This window comes from Larimichthys crocea, chromosome XI (genome assembly GCF_000972845.2).
Source record: "Larimichthys crocea isolate SSNF chromosome XI, L_crocea_2.0, whole genome shotgun sequence".
Classification (NCBI taxonomy): Eukaryota; Metazoa; Chordata; class Actinopteri; family Sciaenidae; genus Larimichthys; species Larimichthys crocea.
In genome coordinates, this window is record NC_040021.1 from 6726947 (window position 1) to 6746351 (window position 19405).

Here is a 19405-nt window from a genome sequence, read left to right on the forward strand (position 1 = left end):
CGCCGCTTGTTTTCCAAAAATCCAGAAATCATGCGACCTTTCAGCTCCTGTTATTTTAATAACTAAATGAGTCTGGCTTTGAATCATAAACGAAAGTAGAAGATTTGGAAATGATGTTTTAGTTAACGTGCTTCAAAGGAGCAAAGAAAACATTTCTCCAGAACTTTCAACAGTCGGTGATGATCTTAGTGATTTATTGCTGGAAGCGAGTGAAAGAAAGTTTGAGAGGTTGTTGGGTTACGATTTTTCTCAAACATTGTCAGGAGTCATTGTGAACTTGAATGAACTCTCACAAGTGCTCTTACCGCTCATTATTGAGTTATTCTTTTTTAGTGCAGCAGTTAACTTTTTTTTTATTTTTTTTGATCCATAGACAATTTTGGAAATTTGCTTAATTTCCCCTGAAGAGATGAGTTGAGATGAGTACAAAGATGCCAGACTAAAAATGTGTCAGTGTCGGTTTTAGAAAGGCTGATGGGCGTATATTTTTTAACCATGTAGAAAAAACAAGGCTAGCTGTTTCCCCTTACTTCCAGTCTTTATGCTAAGCTAAGCTAATTTCTTCCAGGTTCTAACTCTGTATTTTTGTGTGTGTCCTATTTATCTTCTTATCTGACTCTGGGAATGGTTAAAATACACAAATTATCATAATTTCAGAGGTAATTTCACCCCTAAAACATATGATCTCGGCTTTGTTATTGATTGGTTTTTAGATCTAGAGAATAAAAAAAGAAGCTTCGAGTAGAGTTAAGACAATCAGTGTTTACTACCAGAAAATTAGGAGCATAAATCCACCGTCTGATGTTATAAATAAGCATTATATTATTACATTCTGTACATACACATCATCCTGCTAAATCTACAGTGTTTCAACAGTGCACTGGGAGGTATGCTCACAATCTACTCAAGACAAATAGTATCTAAAAAAAAAATCTGGATGTACAATCGTGTATAAAATCTTTGATTTTGTACTGTTGACCTTTGTACTGATTACATTCGTCTTTTGTTGTAAAAATGAACTTTTTTAAAAAGAGTTCAGTGTAACATAAAAATAAATCCAGCATGATTTTTTTTTTGTTTGCAGGGTCAAGTCACACGAAATGAAATGGCAAAATTTCAAAATAAAACATGCAGTCAGGCCCATGGCAGGAGGAGTGACATGTGAATATAAACGTGAATAACAAGGATACATTGGAATAAAAAAAAAGAATCTGATATAAGCTAAGCAGCAACTTGTTAAGTGAAAGGCCACTATGATGTTTAGACCATTAAATTAAACCTTTAGCCCAATTCAAGCAAAAATTATTGTGATTTCATCATCTTACTTGGTTTCCACCTCATAATGTTCGCTGGCTTAGCTTAAGGATATTTAAGTTCTTACCTGTCGCTGTGTGTCTGTTTGCTGCTTTAAACCTCCACATCTACTACAAGACTCTTCAAGAGGAAATATCCAAGAGGCTGCAGTGATTGATTTCTTGGACGGCGTCATGATCTTTGCATTATTAAACATTAAAAGAATATCTGCATTTTTTTTTTCTTCACATGATTGAAATGCAGTCAAATGGGTGGTTTTGTTTTTTATGGAATAAATATAATCTGTTCAAAGATTTTAAATAGATAATTTCTGAACTTTGGACTTTTCTTTTTCTTTAGAAGACAATCGCTTCATCAGCTCAACATATGAATTTTATATGTCAGACCTCCCCTGATACACTTTCATCAGGTGGGTGGTGGGCCGTTGGTGTAGCGTAACATTGGGTGGAGGGACCGGGCGAAGTTGTTGGCCGCGGTACAGCCGGGTTCGCTCTCCGACAGGGGAATCAGACAGGGGAGGAGCAGCAGGAACAGTAGGAGGAGGTGGAGCGGGAAGGCAGCACGAAGAACCCGGTAGAAGAAGGACCGAGGTGGGGGCGAGTCCCTCTTCTCTCTGTGCGGCATACATGGATGAAGTTTATTCTAATTGAACTCTTATGTAAGCAATCAAGAGAACTTTTCATGCATTAATCATGATTTAAAACACAATAATTATTACTGTATTAATAAAAGATTGATCTCTCTTTGCACACCTTTGGGTAGAGGAATCTTTCTCTGAACTAGAGGCGTCCTGAGATGGATCTGCAGAGGCGCTTTGGCCTTGGACATCAGATACAGATTCACAGTCCTGAATAAAGGACAAAGAAATGTTTCAACATACAGAACCTGCATTTCCTTGCGCTAAAATCAATTGTCAAACAAAAATCGACATTCAAATGTTTTCAATTAGTTTACAGTCTTACCAAACGCTGTTGCAGGGTACTGAGGTCCCGGTCCACCTGCCTCAACAGCAACTTCAGTTTACTGCCCGTCACGTGAAGCTTCTCCTGGGCCTCGTCGCTCTCCTCGGCCCCCTCCTCAGGCTGGAGCTGAGACCACAGGGCCTGGAGAGAAGCCTGCTGAGTCTGCCTGCCCTGCAGCTCGTCCTGCAGATCCTGTAGACCACCAAACATTAGAAATGGTGACAGTGCAACACTGAGTGCAACACTCAACAAAATGTGAGGATGAGTCCTTACTGTGAGGGTGCGGCGGTGTTGCTGCAGGGCTCTGACGGGTGTGTCTGGGTGACTGATGTCCACTGCGTAGCGTCTGCTGTCTGCGTGGGCCAGCCACAGCAGCAGAGAATGGACGGTCTCATGGAACTCCTGTTTGGAGGGTAAAGGTCATTTTTTTGCAGTACTAGTAGAAAAAGAAAATGACTCTTTTCAGCTTCACTACTTTAAAAAAGTATCAATCGTCTCTACTCAATACTTCCTTCTCACCTGGCAGCGCATCAGCGTCCTCCTCAGGCTGGTTTCCCACTGTTGGAGGCCGGTACTCACTTGGCTCCAGTCTCGGTTCATACCCGCCAGTCTCTCCTGGAGTTCTGGAGCTTCCTGAGCTCGCAGGTTCACAGACAGCATGATCGATTTGTAGCGACTAAACATCTTCTGCATCTCCTGCGAGAGAAAATCCATGAATACAAACAAAAAAACCCTTAAAATACTTAATCATCAGATCTGTGTTTGGGCTTTGAATTTTACCTTTAATTCTTTAGCTCTGGCTGCCATGTCCTCAATACTGGCTGCTGGGTCGGACTGCTGGAGGCGCTCAAGCTCCGGGATCAATTTTTCTAACCATGAAGTGATCTTGTCGAGGTCAGATGTGAGCCGTTGAGGCTCTGGAGGGCCGGCATGCAGGTCGCTCCTTGACTGAGCCTGAAGGAGCTCCCAGCGTTCGATCACACCTGAAAGAGCACAAACAGCATTAAATACAGACAGTAGATGTGAGCACTGACTACGTATCATGTGAATGCAGCAGAAAAATAGGCCAGTTTAAAGATTTCTGCTCTTTCAGACAACTTTTAGTTTCCTTTAACCTGTTAAAATTATTTATTTGACCAAAACTAAACTAAGAACCAAACTAGGTGTGAGAAACTCTCACCTGACTGTTTGTCTGAGGCGGTGAGTCCTGTCAGGCCGAGCTCCTCCGGCTGCTCCTCGTCATCCAGCATCAGCGAGACTCTTTTAATGTCCTCGATGCTGCCACTGCACTGAGACATGAGACGCAACTGCACACACATCAAACAAACCCCGTTAGTACAGGCTGCACACACAATCTGTATGAAGCATAGCATATGCTTTGATATGGGGTGATGTTGTTGAAACGTACATAGCCCTGCTTTAGAGGGGTGCTGGTGAGGGTGGGTGCAGCCTTGGTGTGGCCCTCTGAGTCCAGCTGGAGAGACTGTGTTTCTGGGTCTGCCTGCGATCGCCATCTTGGAGACTCGTGTCCGGCCATGGAACTGCTCGAAGCTGAAACCAAAAAAAAAAAAAAGAGTTAAACCACAGGAATTAAAACATAATTTCTTCAGCTGTGGCAAAGTCCCTCAATCTGACAGTATTTCCTATCAAAGGTTTCCAATTTGGGCATTCTGGATCAATCACGAGACTCTCTGCTTAGAAACTTTTGGTTCTGATTGTTCCCTGGTGGAACTGGATATGCCATGTGATACCTTTTATTATTGGCAATGCATTTAATTCTTCTCAGGGAAACAGAAACACTGGAAGAACATTTATGGGGCTTAGTGATGAGAACAAGCTGTAAAAATGAGCAGAAATAAATAGCTCCAGATCACCAACGCCCCAGAAAATGAAGAACTTTGAGCTGCAGGATAGAGAGAGAGAAAGAGACAATGGCACTAAGCCCTAAGGCGACCTTTGTAAAATGACTGAAGAAAAAGAATCAGCTCTGCGCAGCAAATCAACAACTCCCATCATATCAGAGATGGTCTTGTTCATTGAGGGTTGTTACAGATCAGAACAAAGTGTGGAGGGAGGAGTAGGAATTCACAGCGATGAGTGACACAAGGTTGAATACATGATGCGGAAAGTACAGAACGAAACGGGGAGGAAGATAAAAGACGGGATGTCGGAGGAGGATGGAAGGTCATGAAGGGAGGCGCTGCAATTAACACAACAAGACAGACTGGAAACTGGTGAGAAAACAGGAGGCTTGGATAAAGAAACATGCAAATCCTGCGGATGTGGAGAAGTAAATGAAAGAGATCTATCCTCACAAAGGCTGCTGATGTATCCAAATTTGATGACATCACACCCTTAAGCCAGGTAATGTATTATTTAAAATTCAGACCACAGTGTGTGTAAAATGAAAAAAAAAACCTGTTAAAGAACAAGGTGGAAAGCATTTGCTTTGGCATCGAAGGATTTTTCCAAACCACAGCAAAGTATCAGAGCAGCAGAACAGCGTGAAAAGCAGTACGATGCGAGTGATACACGAGCTGCTGAACACAGATTTCCCCCCGGGAAGAGCCATGAGTAAAAAATATTATTAAGCCTACCCAGTGAGGAGGCACGTACGGCCTCCAGGGCTTCGACAAATTCCTCCTGGCTCTCAGTCACCTCCACCTCTGGGAGGAGAGAGCGGTCAGACTAGAGGTGTATGGATGTCTAAATTAGATGACGTCTTTATCTTGGTATGGCTCTAAAACTGAAGTCATCTTGAACTTTTCCAGTAAGCCAGGAACATTTTTAAGGACTCAGAACTCCTTGGGTGTCCTCTGCAGCATCCATTCAAACATCATAATGTCGTCATCATGTAATTGATAACGCCTGACAAGCTGCAGTTTGTGTGGTCCATCACACATGAGGCTTGCATCGTTTATAACCTTCTGACATTTAAAACCCATTACGGCAATAAAAACTAGGAAATGTAATCTACCTGACAGTGCACTGAAGTAAGTTCTCTCCTCCTCATCTTCTTCCCCATCCTCCTCCTCCTCCTCATCATCCTCATGGGATGATGACCCCCCCACGTCTCCGGTGTGGTCCCACTCCAGCGGCAGGGAGTCCACGCTCACCGGTGTCTCCCGCCCTGATCGCTCCAGCGGGGAGGTCAGCAGGTGGGTGGGCGTGGCCGGCAGGCTTCCTTGGCTGCGTCCGAGCCACGGGCGACCAATCAGCTCCAAGCTCGACTCCAAGGAGAAGGTGGTACCACAGAGCTCCGGTTCTTCTTTGATCAGCTAGGGGCAGATGTGTGAACGATAAAGTTTCATTCATTTGAAAATAAAATCTTATCACATCACTACCATTCACAATTTTTTTGCACTGTTGTTGATCATTTTTAAGGCTTTGCATGATCAGACAGAAGAACATCCTTGAGCAGAGTTGTCCTGGTTATTTGTGCTGAACATCTCAGGGGTCCATTTCAACAACTTTGCAATTTTATTTAGAAACATTTCTCAAATCAAACATCAAGTTTCACGAAGATCATACCTGCAGACCATGCATAAGGAATGAGGAGCTCTGTAGTGGTAGTCGCAACCATTTGCGATCTGCATGTACCAGCTGTAAATCATCTTTTATAAACTCACTTTTATTGGAATGCTTATTTTTAGATTTTATCCTGGTTGTTCTGTATTCTCCTCATTGTTTTACTGTTTTATTGGTTTATTTTGTGCTCTATTAAACACTGTATTATACTCTATATACTATATTTTATTGTTTACTCAGTTTGTTTAACTGTTCAGCACTTTGTAACTCTTACAATTAAATTGTGGGTGATGTCTTTTTCCTCGGATATACTGTTGATGATATTTCTGTTTTTTACTCTACTCTTACTAAAAATTCAAATTTAAAAAGTATATTTTAAGTGCAAAGTAAAAAGGATTAAAATATACTTTTGTGAATAACGTCACAAAACTTATGTCTGCAGTTCTGTGGATCTCAACAACAAATGGAAACAGGAGTGAATTTATTCACAAATCAGTAAAAATGCAGCTCACCGGCGGCTGGCTGAGGCGCTGGTGGAAGCGGACCAATCTGCTGAAAACCTCCTGGCAGTAGGAGTGGAGCTCCTCCAGCTCGTCTTCTATCAGTGCTGCGTCTTGCGGCGAGCTCTTCTGGATCAGGCCCTCTCCAAACACTATCAGCCCGTCAATGCGCTCCGTGTTCAGGGTGATCTCCTTCTGGAAACTCTGAATCGGAAAAATGTAGGAATGTTGACAACCAAAAGAAACCAAAACATGATCATTTATTTTGATCATGAAAAAGAAAAATGAACTGAGGTGAGATTTTCCACAACTTGGAGCTCGTTGCTTGTGCTGATGTGTGTGGTTACAGTGTGTCCTCACATTGAGCTGTTGTATCTTGTGATGGACGTCGCTCTCTGAAAAGTGTTCGACGTTGGTGAGCTGCAGGTCCAGCTCGGTCAGCCACACCAGCATGCTCTCCCTGGTGCCTTCAAACTCCTCCCTCTGGCTGGTGAAATACTGAGAGAAAGGTGAAGGAAAAAGATGATAATCACATGAATATTTTTACTTTATTACATAGCAAACAGTAGAGTGATGACAGGAAATGAGGGAAGAGAGTGAGTACCTTGAGTCTGCGGAGGATGGCTGCCACTCTGCGGTGCAGGGTGTCCCAGCGCCGGTTGCCTTCGTGGACCATGGCCTTGAGCTGGCTGGCCCGGTCAGTGCGGCTCTCCCTGGCTAGGCGGCGGTACTGGTTATTTACTAATTCCAGCTGGGTCAGCCGCTCATGAACCTGCCTTTGGAAGCCCTGAGAAGGACAGGAGAAGATGGCATAAATAATGGAGTGATAAAAACATTTATTTCAGTCAATACATATTTCTCTTTTTATTTATTATTTATGTGATTCAGCATGCTCCTTCTCTGAATGTCAGATAGAGCTGACTGATTAAGCAATTACTCAGCTGACCATCATTATTCACCATCAAATCGTGATAATCCATAATTTAATCATTGTTTTATTTAATTTATTTTGCTGGCTTTAGTTTGTGAGTACTTGCTGGTCATAAAAAAAAACAAGCAAACAGAAGGCAGCTACTTCGAGCCCGTCCTGTCTGCCGACCTCAACACTGACCTCAAACTTCTTGAGCTCCTCCTTGGCGACAGTATAAAGGACGTCTGCAGAGTTTGGGTTGGCAGCGGTGCGCTCGGCAATCTTGAGCCAATCCTCGAACCTTGAGTAGTCCTCGAGGAACTTGCACCAGAGTTTCCACGTCTCCTCGATCCTACAAGGAGGCATCGTACTGGAGTTAGAGTCAGCTCCACACTGATGAAGGCTTTTCTGACAAAGTATAGCCTCGATTACAGTCTCGATTATCTAAACTGTGTCATTATTAATTATGTGAGTTGTTCTCAATCAAAATATTTCAGTTCAAATGACTCACTTCCTTAGAAATTAACCAAACTTTGTCTCTCAAGCCCAAGACCCCAAAGAGGTTGAGTTCTCCTGTTGTGTAACATCTCTAAAGGGTGTGCAGTGATCTGTCTGTTTGTATCTGGTAAAAAAACAACAACATGTGTTTGTGTTTTAGTTCCTACCTGAGCCTCCTGTCCAGAGCCATGGCACAGATGGTCCTCCAGCGCTGGTCCAGGCTGCGGCTGGTCTCCTGCAGGGAGTCGCTCTCCGCCTCGGTGCCGCAAGCAGCGTCTTCGTCCCGCAGCAAAACATCGCACAGACTGAGTACTGAAGCTACGCCCTCCGTATGCTGCTCAATGTCCCTCTGCAGCTCCTGGACAGACACGAAGACACACATCAGAGAAACCATGTGTTAAAACATCAGTCCACAGACGTACAGACAGACGGACAGACGGACAGGGACTCACTGCAAGAGACCACCACTCCCAAAATTAAACAAAGGACAGATATGAATTATTAATCATAACGAAAGACAAAGAGTGAGTGGGAGTGACAGTGAGAGGAAATCTAAAACTAACATGGAACAATACAAACAATACTGTTAGGACGAAGAGACATCACAACTAGAAAAATATCACAAAAAGAAAAATGATGTGGATAAACAAAAGAAAGAGGTAACCTCAAAAACTCTGCTGTACAATAGACAGCGTCATTGATAGATAACAGTGTAACTGATATGTGTGGTCGTGTGTTTCTGTGTACCTGCTGTTCGGCCAGCCTCCTCTGGATCTCCTGGTGGTGACAGACGCTGTAGGTGATGGGTCTTGACAGCTCGGCCTCCACGCGAGAAAGCCACGAGCGGAGGTTACTCATGTTTTTATCCAGCTGCTGCACCGTCACCAGAGTCTCCTTCAGCTTCTTCACCCTAAACACACAAAAACACGGTTTTCATAAAATGTCATATTCAGTCATTCATACTCAAGTAAAGAAAAGAATGATGTGTCGTGCTGTTGTATATGTGTGTATATGTTATGATCGATCAAACTTCTAAAGACCAAGAAGAGGTAAATTTGCCAGTAATCCAAAAGAAAGGACAAAGCGAGCAAATATTAGAAGAGAATCAATAAAAACTATTTTGTGGGAAATGGCTGCTCATATTTATCTCGTGACTCCAACCTGCAGGGCCGTTGATTCTTTGTGGTGTTTATAAAACATGGAAAACAACAACAGAAAAGATATTTTTACATGTTCCAACAAATTATAAGAATAAAAGAAAGAAAGAAAGAGAAAAACACAAAAAAAAGAAGAAAGAAAGAAAGAAAGAAAGAAAGAAAGAAAGAAAGAAAGAAAGAAAGAAAGAAAGAAAGAAAGAAAGAAAGAAAAGAAGACAGAGTGAAGACAAAAAGACAGAAAGAAACAAAGTTAGCCGCTCACTAACCTACAACACTCTCAGGTATCTTACACTAGAACTTCCAGTCACCATGGCAACCGACCCCCTTGTGAACACGCACACACACATCGCGCCACACTGACTGGTGTCATAGCAACGCTCTGGACAATACAAGCTCTCTTCTGAGGCTTAAAAGGACTGAAGTGTGCCCCATTTGGGAGTTTGAGTTAATTTCCCCCCATTTGATCCGTCCTCTCCTGTCGAGGTCCAGCGGGGCCTGTTTGTGGGCTGAGAGGAAGACGCTCCCGACCAAAATAATAAGCTATGGAGTGTGTGTGCATGTGTGAGAGCCCCTTCAAGATCTGTTCTGATCCGGTTTGAATTGTCACAGTTTGGATTTTTTTGTTATTTTGGATGGTTCTTCAGGAGGTTTAGATTTAGGAGTGGCTTTACAATTAAGTTCGAGTGTTGGACCAACCAACCTTGCCATCCATGATTTAATATGTCGCTAGCATGGCTAAAAGGGTTTTGTAGATTTGTGTTTATTTATAATAAGGTATCAGAAAAAAAGTCTTTTTTGGTCTCGGTACTGAAACTCAACTGAAAATTCAAAGAATATCAAGTTTAATATTGTTCGAATGCCAACCAAAAACTGGCATCAACTACCAGATCATTCCTCTTGATCAGATGTTTCCTGATTTAAATGATAATTTTGTAACTTTTACACAGACATAGTTGATATATAGCAGCTTGTGTTGAGACATTTGGCATCATTTGCTGAATGACAAAAATTCAAATGATGGATTCAAAGATGTATATTGTTTGCTTTTGTACCAAAACTAGCAGTGAGAAAGTTGATTCCAAGCTCCAAAGTTCAGGAGTAATGTACAGTATATATTGTCAGTGTGTGTAGTGGACGTGGCTTCATGTTTATGGCCGTGTAATGAAGACATAATAGAGTCAATGTGAACTGTCCAGAAAACACTCTTCCACCTCTGCAGATGCAACCATCCCAGTCAACTAAATTGTCTCTCTCTCTCTTTCACTCCGTCGCTACCTCTGACAGCCTAACAAAGACCAGCAGCTTCATGCGGAGAACCAACAAAGACACAAAACCCGGGCAGGGGTCCCCCCGATGAGGAAAAAAAGGACAAGAGTAGAAAAGATGGAGAAGACGGAGCAGAAAAGAGCTGGAGGATAAGTGAGGATATATGGGTGGAGAGGATGAAGTAAACAAAGTACAGCTGACCGCAGGAGGGCTCAGAGTTACTCAGAGACGAAACGCTGACTGACATTTACTCTTGTCACTGTAATTATGCAGCTCTTTACTGTGTGTCACACAGTCATCGGACTGTACATCCTTTATAGAAGACACATTTTAAGACAGCGTTCTCGATTATTGCAGGAAAATAAAGTTGAGAGTGCACAGCAAAAAGATAAAGTACAGCAACGGGATGATGACGTTGCTGTCTCTGCTGGATGTTTCACAAGTTAGTAAAACACTTCTGAGGGCAATATATCAGAGCTGAGTGAGTCCCTTGTGCATCATTGCTTGTTTGTATGTTTCATTTCATCAACAGAAAAGCTTTAGCATTAAGATATCTTATATATTTTCATGGGATCAGGCCCCCTGAATCTTAAAGGGGACCTCACTTTGAGAATCAGCGATTAATGCATGCCGACAGACGGCCCCTCCCGCCCCAGCCCGCTCTGCTCTGACGCACTACGACAGGGGGGTTGGGGGTGGGTTATGTGTGGACATGTGGACATATGGTGCTGTCTGAGACTTAAGCACATCTTTTTTTTTTTTTCATTGTGGTGGTGGTGAGTAGATTGGGTGTGCACGTTTAAGAGTCTATATGTCCAGCTCTTCCATAGGACTTTCCATCTGTCTGATGGAGGAGGGAGGGACTTAACCTACAGCCTGTACATTAGAAGCCACGTATTCCCGACAGCTGCGGAGCACGGCTAACACAACAGCAGGTGGATGGATTCACATGAGAGCTATTGTTTAATCATAAGCTCCCAATTAAAACCATTCAGTTCTTAATGATGCTCTTAAGTGCAGGGTGGCTTTGCTGTGAAAGGTGCTTTTGTGGAAGGCTAATAACGGGATGAAATGTAGTGTGTGTTCTCACACACACACACACACATTAGTTTTGGTGCTTCTGGGAAAGTTCACACATGTATGTATCTTAACTCAAACCTAAACATCTGCGGTTGCTCTCACCTGGCTTCGATTTGGTGGAAGAGGTTGTGCCAGCGCTGGTTGACCTCCAGCAGCGAGCCGTGGACCTGGGTCTGCTTGGCCTCATCACTGGCTAACAGCAGCTGCTCACCCAGCTGCTTCAGATGGCTCTTATTCTCACTGAACAAGTTGATTTCCTCCATGCAGTCCTTTGGAGACATGATATGATAAGATTAAGCTGCATTTTATAGACATTGTGTACTAAAGAGAAAATAAAACATCTGTCCGATGCAGATTGTTGTATTCACCTCCGTGTTTCAGCAGTGTTATTAAGTCTAAGACGTGATTTAGTCAACATGGAATATGGATGGAAGTTAGTAGGAAACATTAACACTCAGTTATCATGAAGTATAACATTAGTAGACTGCATGTTTTATGCTCATGATGACAATTAAGCTTCTTAATTTGGAGTTTAAATGACTGTTTCAGTTCAGTTTAAAATAAAGCACGGTTGAATGAATCAAGAACTCACATCCTTTATTCAGAGTCCCATTCATTCAACATGTCAAGCACCTGTTTCTATGCCCCGGAGCAGTCGCTTATCACCAGGAAGCGCCACCTTTCGCTATCCAAATAATTACAAAGGGACTATCAAGCGCCTCTAATTTTCTCATCTCATCTAAAAGAACCAAAACAACAATTTCACAATGTTTACACCAATTATTATCTTGTTGACTCAGTGAGCACGCTCCACGAAGAGACAGGAAGGTACAAAAAAGGCTTTCAGCCACTGAAAGGACAACTGTCGTGCATGAACAAAAGGGCACACAGCCTTTCCATTCCAGGCCACCATCTGTTATGAACGGCATTATGCACGTTGCTCATGTATGGATTTGAACCTACACATAAATAAATACGCCCTAAATCATGGGCATTACCGAATGTGTCATTTAAGGGGGTCGTTGTCTATATAAAGGTCTTAAGATGTGCATACAGGATAGAGGTCATATCTGAAGGTAGGGAACTACCCTGCCCTGATGACAAATAAACTCATATCAGTCATATGAAACCATCTGTTTTTTTTTTCTGACAGCAACATTTCTTTGGTCTCGTACCTTTTTCAGTTTCTCCACCATTTCCTCGATGCTCAGATCTCCGCTGTGGCACACCTTGTTCTCCATCTGAGTCAACCAATCGCAGAACTCCTTGTTCTTGTCGTTGAAGATGGTCCAGGCGTTGAGGCGATCTGCGATTTCCTGCCTCCGCAAGGACACCTGGGAAGAGTCAGAAGTGATTAAAAGTGGTGTTTAGAAACTTTGCACGCTTTATGGCAAGGAAGTATCAGTGCTAAGATCATTTTATCCGTGTCATACAGTAAAAACCACCTGGAACAATTTCAAGAGCCATTAAAACATGAATTAAAAAACTTTAAAGTGCTGGTAGGACACTGTGGTGCCGGCTGTGCTGCCGTTAGAATAAGTTTATCAGATAAGTATTGATATTTGATATCAGGATAAATATCAAAATACATTTAAAATAAAATGTTTGGGAACAACTGCACGCAAAAAAGCAAAAAACAAAAGCTTAAATACAGACAGATCAGTCCAGTCTGAAACAGGATTATTGGTTATGATTCTTCCTGGTATGTATGCAGGAAACTCTGACCTAATTCGACTACACAACACAACAACAATTACAAATCTGTAGATTAAAGCTTGTCGCATAGGTCACACATAACCTGTTAATTACCCAAGAAAAGTTTTAACTTTCAAAACCTGTAAAGTAGAAAAAGATTACCTGGTTACAGAAGTAAACAGAAAACAGTGGCATTAACTGAATATGTTAACTGAAGTAATTTCTTTAATCTGTATTACAGCCAGTAATCGATTGAACTGAGAGAAATGCTCAAGGGACTCTGGCTGTTTAACAAGGTCCATTTTCCTAATGACAGCTTAATGCTATGAAAAACACCCCATTACGTAGCAGAGGAGGGGGCTCATGATCTCTTTGAGCTTAAAAGGGCTTAGTGAGCCCATGGGGCACGTTTAAACTGGCTATATTTTACTGTTCACTGGCATTTATTTGATTTAAATGAGCCCTGCTTTGCTTTTAATGTACTAACACTGCTGGGCCCGTTTTGGACTCTGGAGAATTTAGGGTGCATTGTGAGCTGCCATCACCCCGAGAGGACTTTGTGCTTTCCCTGGAACAATAGAGCCTGTCCCTTGAATCCCCTTTAGCCCAGCCAGGCCATCTGCTCATCGGACCCATTCCAGTGGCTTCCCCCCACCTACAACCTGTTAACTATGCGGAGGAAACTGCTGTGGCTCAGATCCAGGGCCCCCCAGGCTATATCAGGAATTAACAGGGATGGAAAGATCGTGTGTGATCTTAGCAGCTGAAATAACCTGACTTCATATTCTTGTCTAGCAATTTCACCATTAAGCACATCAAACTTATGAAATGTAACAATGATTCATGGTGTTTGGATTTAATAAACACTGGAGTCTTTCCCTGAAGACACATGTTTGTTTTGGAACAAGACGAATGAAGTAGTTAAGGTGAGCAGCTAGTTGTACAGATAATAAAAGAGCATTAGACATCAACAGAAAAATCACATGATTGGACAAACTGGCTGCGGAGTCCTGCCAAGACAGGAGCAGGTGGGAGCAGCCGGGCCCAATTAGCATGACTGCAAATTATCCCACAATAACCTTAATAACTGACAAAAATGTCATAACCGTTGGTTTCTCGAGAACAAGAGCGTGTTTGTGTTTAGGGCCAAAAGACTTAACTGTAGGAATTTGAGCCTTGTGTGTATACAGTAGAGCTGCTTTCACCAATAACGCAGTTACAGAATCAGCAGCCTGTTTTCAGGGTTTCATGTGTTCAGAGAGCACATTTAGAGTTAGAGGCTTGTTAAAGCCAAAAAAAAGTTGTCAGGAAAACTGAAAAATGTTTCTTTTGTTTTCAACCCAAAATAAGCTAAAGTGTTGGCACGTTCGGAGCAGAAATGTTAATACAACAAATTGATTTGACCACTGAGGAGGAAAGTTCCTAAAGTGTTAACAAGAACACATGATGTTGTAATTTTCCCTCCATTATTCTGCACATGGTAGCTTTCTTTTTTCACACAATGAGTGTGTGTGTGTGTTCAGCCCCAGTGGTGCAGAGGCTTTGTGCTGCTGGTCACAGCCAAGACACCGCTGGGAGCAACTTTTCCCTCCTTCTCTGTCCTCCCAATCCTCTCTCTCCCCTCTCCACCTGCACCATCTATTATCTGTCACTTCCTCTTGTTTGTTTTATGGCCTCTCTAATCTCTCTCTTTCTTTCTTTCTTTTTTTTTTTGTCAGTTCTCACCTTCATACACAGCTCTTCCCACTGGCCGTGGAGTTGTTCCAGCTGCTGCTCCAACAGAGCCGAGTCACCGGCCGCAACGTACTGGGACAGGTCCGTCTTCATGGTGGCCAATTCCCTCAAACCACTGGCCAAACGCTGCAGAGAGAGCTCTGTCTCCTGCATAACACACACACATACATACACAGACACTTTAACGCCCCGGTCAGATATCCATATACAAGCCGTGTGCTCACGCTTCTCTCTCTAACTCCGACTGTCCAGATTAAAGGTCTGTGGACGGGACAGGGGGAGGGTAGAAGGGGGTAGAAAGGGGGAGGGGAGTGAAAGCATGGGGGTATTAAATAAGGGAAAGGGGGGGAAACTCAGAGGCACTCTGGTGGGATGGGGGGTTACTGATGGAGTTGTGGGGTGGGGGAACTTTGGCCAGTTTTTACACTGACTGACCTTCTAACAGATTATACTCATATGTCAACTCAAACTATTGTACAGTGTAACTTATTATGATATCAGGTTATGGAATTAACACCGTCTGCCAGCATTAGCGCCTGTTTTTAGGTTATTTTTGGGCCTTTTTCTGTTATTACAAAAACTTTTGGATTGCTCCAGCTGCAGTGAACCATCTCATCTGCAGGGACGAGTCCTTGGAATAATGAATTAAATTTTTTTCATTTCACTATTCAATTATATTTTAGAGCACTGTATTTCTGCACAAAAGACTGAAAACAAATGCTAAAGGCTACTCCACGGACTTCTCCACAAGGTCACAAACAAACCAATATTTGGAGATTGTATTTTTTTTTTATTTACCTAAATGTAGTAAACTTTATTTTTTTGCGTTTAATATTCCCTGAAAAATACCAAGAACATGACCTCAATGTCCTCAACCCCATTAGCTACTCGCATTATTTTAAAAGGTTTTAAGGAGTTATACAAAATATCTTAGTTATTGTCAATAATATATCAATTTATCAATAATAAAATAAATAAATAAATCATCATTTATTACAGAAAACTTTTCACATTATTTTGGACTCATGCTCTGCTATCATGTAACATATATCAGTGTATATGTTATAGTTTGGTTTACGTACCACAGACAAATACATCAGTTCTGTTCTCCTATTACAATAGTGTTGAAATAAATAGTACTTACAGTGCAGGATATACACAGACCACATGTGTTGTTTTATAATGACCTGAATGTGTTTCTCGTCCTTGGAGTCCGGAGGTTTTTCAGGCAGCGGCTGATTGAGCTTCGTTTTCATCTCGTCCAGTTCACACATGATGCTGCTGATCCCGCTCTGACACTGAGACCACTTCTACACAGCAGAACACAGAGGAAGGAGATTTCAGGAGGCAGTTTAACAAATATCTGACATGTTGTGATCAATGACCTGTAAAGACCTGACCTGCAGGGAAATGAAATATGGACAACATAGATCACTGACACCTGCTTTTGTTCTTGCCATACTATAAAGTTATATCGTCCAAAATATTATGACTTTGGCTTTGTGGCATTTGCAGTAACAGGATGAGAAACATGGAAGTAAAACGTACAGTAAAAGGCAGACTCTTAATATTTAAATATTCTCATCATGAATCATCCATGTCAATTAATCCAAACAAAACAAAACAACAACAACGTCTTCTGACCGTTATATGACGACCAAGTTGGTCTCTTGCTGTCAGTTCGACTTTGTGCATTAATGCTGTGTGATCTTTGACATGTTGCTCAGAGGGATTTCCCTCTTACCCCCCGGATGGATCCTGTTTAGCTTACAGGGGTTAAGAAAACTTTCCATGACCTTACTGGGCCTTCACGCCAAAACATTCAAATGCTGTAAAAGACCCAGCCCATGAAGCTGGGCAGCTAAATATTTAACTAATATATCAGCAGTGTCATTTAACATGTCTGCCTTGACCACAGCTAGAAAGAAAAACACCAATGTGTGACAGCACTGCAGTGATTAAATAAGAAGGACTAACACTGGTGACCAGCTGTCTGTGGATGCGGATCATGGATCAGATTTGAGCTTTTCTTTGATCCCTCTTGGCTGGAGGTCTCTGCCAGGGTAACACACCAGCTCTTGTGTGTGTGTTGGGGTAGGATCAGGTTGTGGATATGGGTCACGCAAAGCTGACACCTCCATCTCCTTTCGTAATACTCTAACACATGCTCTTTTGGATTGTGTCAGTTCAGAGCTGTAGTCCTCGATACGCTGAAATTGCATCGTAAAGTTTCACTGCTGCCTGTTCTGAGTGTTTATATTTTATTTCTGTGCCGTATCAGAAAATATGAGTGTAAAATAAGTAAAAGATTGTTCAGCTTTGATGAAATATTGTCTGTGACCTGAATAGTTGTGTTGACCAGGTCTCTTCTCCTCTCCAGCAGCGAGGTGGTTCGTTCCCAGGCGTCCTCTACAGCCTGGAGCTCTGACTGCAGTCGGCTCTGACACTCCGACTCAGTCGTGGTTTCACATAAATGTCTGCCGGCCTCAACTGTCTGGGTGTACACAGCGGAGTGCAGACCCAGGGAGTCTTTGACACACTTGGAAAAAAGTGGGGAGACACAGTGCCTGTTAGTTTAGGATTTACTATTGTACCACTATGAAAGTTAGCGTATCCATACATACTAACCTGGTAGTCATCCATGCAGCTACGTAGCTGGTGCAGCGCACACAGAGCAGGACCAGCAGGGGGCAACAAGGGGTCGACGCCTCTCAACAGCTTCCACAAAAGTTTCAAACCACGATGGTAGACCCTCCACTGGCTCAGCTGTTCTTTTATCAAAGACCTGCGCTGGCAGACCAGAGCCACGGAGGTGAACCAGCCCTCCCTCGCACAGGTCGCCTGTGCCATGAGTTCAGACCTTCGAAAGAAGCAACACACGAGGTTCAACTTTGTCAGATTTGTTGATAGAACTGTCGGCCGTGATCTCTACGGGGATATCAGGTTTTGTGAACTGGAACTTCAAGCATAACACACTTTCCTTCCAAGAAAATCAACACATAAAATGGCAGAGGTATTCAAAGAGGAAAATTGTAAATTGGTCTGTCAAAGTTAATTCACGGGCAATTGCTAAATCAACACAAAATCATCCGGATATCAGGGTAGGTAAGAGAGCTAAAGGAATGTTTAAAAGCTCTCCAAGCTTTCCAAAGAGCGTCAAAGCATCAGGGAACAGTTCCAGGGCAGGAAACACCTGCGAACGCCTAATTTTGTTGCACGTCAGCGAACGTCCAATATACGTGCAAAGGAAAGCAACTGAAAAATCTTAAATCAATTTTTTTTATCAGGTGACAGCGTCTGTGACGAACACTAGACTACAAATCAACACGCCCTGATAACTCTTTACTTCCTCAGTTTCTCTGCGGCATGGCAACCAAACATGGTGTGTGAATATATTTTAAATACGGGCGCCAATAAGATGCACATTTTGGTTTGAATACCAAAATTTTGTTTACAAGTGAAACATTTATCGATCCTGAAATGCTAGATACACAAATGTACTGAGGTCCTAAAACTGGATACTACCATAATGTAACAAGTAAAGATTATGGGTCCCTTCTCAGTACAGAAAAGTTCCTTTCCTAGCACCCTAGTTTGTTATTGTCCTGCTGACTTATTATGAACCCATCAGAGACAGACAAACCTTTAACCTTTAACAAAAAGAGGAGAGAAGGAGGGAGAAATAATCACAGCAAAAAGCCGACATGCTGCAGAGTAATGAGAAACTTTTATTCCTACTGAGACTGTGACGGACAATAAATAATGAATAAACAACATGAATGAGCAATGTGCAGCCATAAACTATGTAATAACTTTTGGTGCCAATAAACCTGACGTTCCTGTGAATTAGACTGAGAATTATGTTGAACTGATGATACTCCTAAGTGTGAGGAGCGCTTTCATCCTTTGTGGATTTACTAACTTCATACTAACCTTGAAAGGAGACAAAGATGAAGGGAAGAACCAGAGAAAATTACGACTTAAAAGGAGGATGATGTCTCATTGCTGTACATGTAGAAAGCTCATTAAAGGCTTTTCAAACTGCCGTTTAATATCTTCCAAATGTCTTTATCACCTTTTCTCTCCTGTTTCTTTTTCCATCGTCTCCACTGCATGACGGAGAAGACCCTGCAGAAGCTGGTGTCCAGTCTTTATTTCAGCCTCAAGCCTCTGTTGCAGTGAGAGGTAACAACAGGAGAAAGAACACCATGACTTTCCTTAAATTAAAACTCTCGTTTGATTCATTGCTCAGCAGTAACACCAGCGTTTCAGAGTTTAGGACAAACTTTTAAAATAATAATCACGGTGATATATTTAACAAGTGTTTGTGCTGATGTGGTCTTTAATTCAGCTACCTCAAGTCTTAACTACCAAATGTTTCTTTGTGAACATCCTTGTAATCAGATAACACATTAGCAGTATACAGATAAACCATTTATCAGTCTAATTTGCATTTGTCTCATGACAAACGAGATGGCAAGTCAACTCTGGTTATTTGTCATTTCTGTCCGAGTTGTTTTAGAAGTAAAGTGTTGAAGTTATTAAGAAGATGGTCCCAGTTGGTCCGATTCTAGTTAATGTCATTGAAATTTAGAGAAAAGTGTGTTGTACCTGATGGACAGTCAGCATCTGTTGGAGGCCGACGTAACTTTGAGTTTTTTTGGACATTGATTCTGCCTCGAGCTTCTTCTGGATGGACAACAGGTTCTTACATTTCTCGTGAAAGCTCTGTGAGCGCTGACGCTCAGCCTGCAGCTCTCT

The 19405-nt window shown here is 42.2% G+C and overlaps 1 protein-coding gene across 2 annotated transcripts in view; it reads right to left on the minus strand.

Moving 5' to 3' along the window:
• Positions 1–742: 742 nt before the first annotated feature.
• The window catches only part of syne2a (spectrin repeat containing, nuclear envelope 2a), a 72733-nt gene continuing 54070 nt past the window's right edge, over positions 743–19405 (minus strand). Inside the window, exons 91-114 of one of the 2 annotated variants that reach the window (XM_027283829.1) lie at positions 19256–19403; positions 18720–18814; positions 17273–17504; positions 16986–17183; positions 15832–15954; positions 14636–14791; positions 12391–12549; positions 11318–11484; positions 8460–8622; positions 7880–8070; positions 7416–7566; positions 6909–7091; positions 6665–6802; positions 6317–6508; positions 5254–5554; positions 4874–4942; positions 3685–3827; positions 3457–3583; positions 3057–3259; positions 2796–2972; positions 2550–2678; positions 2277–2468; positions 2067–2161; positions 743–1927 (exon numbers count right to left, since the gene is read on the minus strand). In XM_027283829.1, the coding sequence (XP_027139630.1) occupies positions 1720–1927; positions 2067–2161; positions 2277–2468; positions 2550–2678; positions 2796–2972; positions 3057–3259; positions 3457–3583; positions 3685–3827; positions 4874–4942; positions 5254–5554; positions 6317–6508; positions 6665–6802; positions 6909–7091; positions 7416–7566; positions 7880–8070; positions 8460–8622; positions 11318–11484; positions 12391–12549; positions 14636–14791; positions 15832–15954; positions 16986–17183; positions 17273–17504; positions 18720–18814; positions 19256–19403 (3940 nt within the window). In that variant the 3' untranslated portion in view covers positions 743–1719. The remainder of the gene's footprint in view (positions 1928–2066; positions 2162–2276; positions 2469–2549; positions 2679–2795; positions 2973–3056; positions 3260–3456; positions 3584–3684; positions 3828–4873; positions 4943–5253; positions 5555–6316; positions 6509–6664; positions 6803–6908; positions 7092–7415; positions 7567–7879; positions 8071–8459; positions 8623–11317; positions 11485–12390; positions 12550–14635; positions 14792–15831; positions 15955–16985; positions 17184–17272; positions 17505–18719; positions 18815–19255; positions 19404–19405) is intronic. The other variant, XM_027283830.1, reaches the window with a different exon arrangement.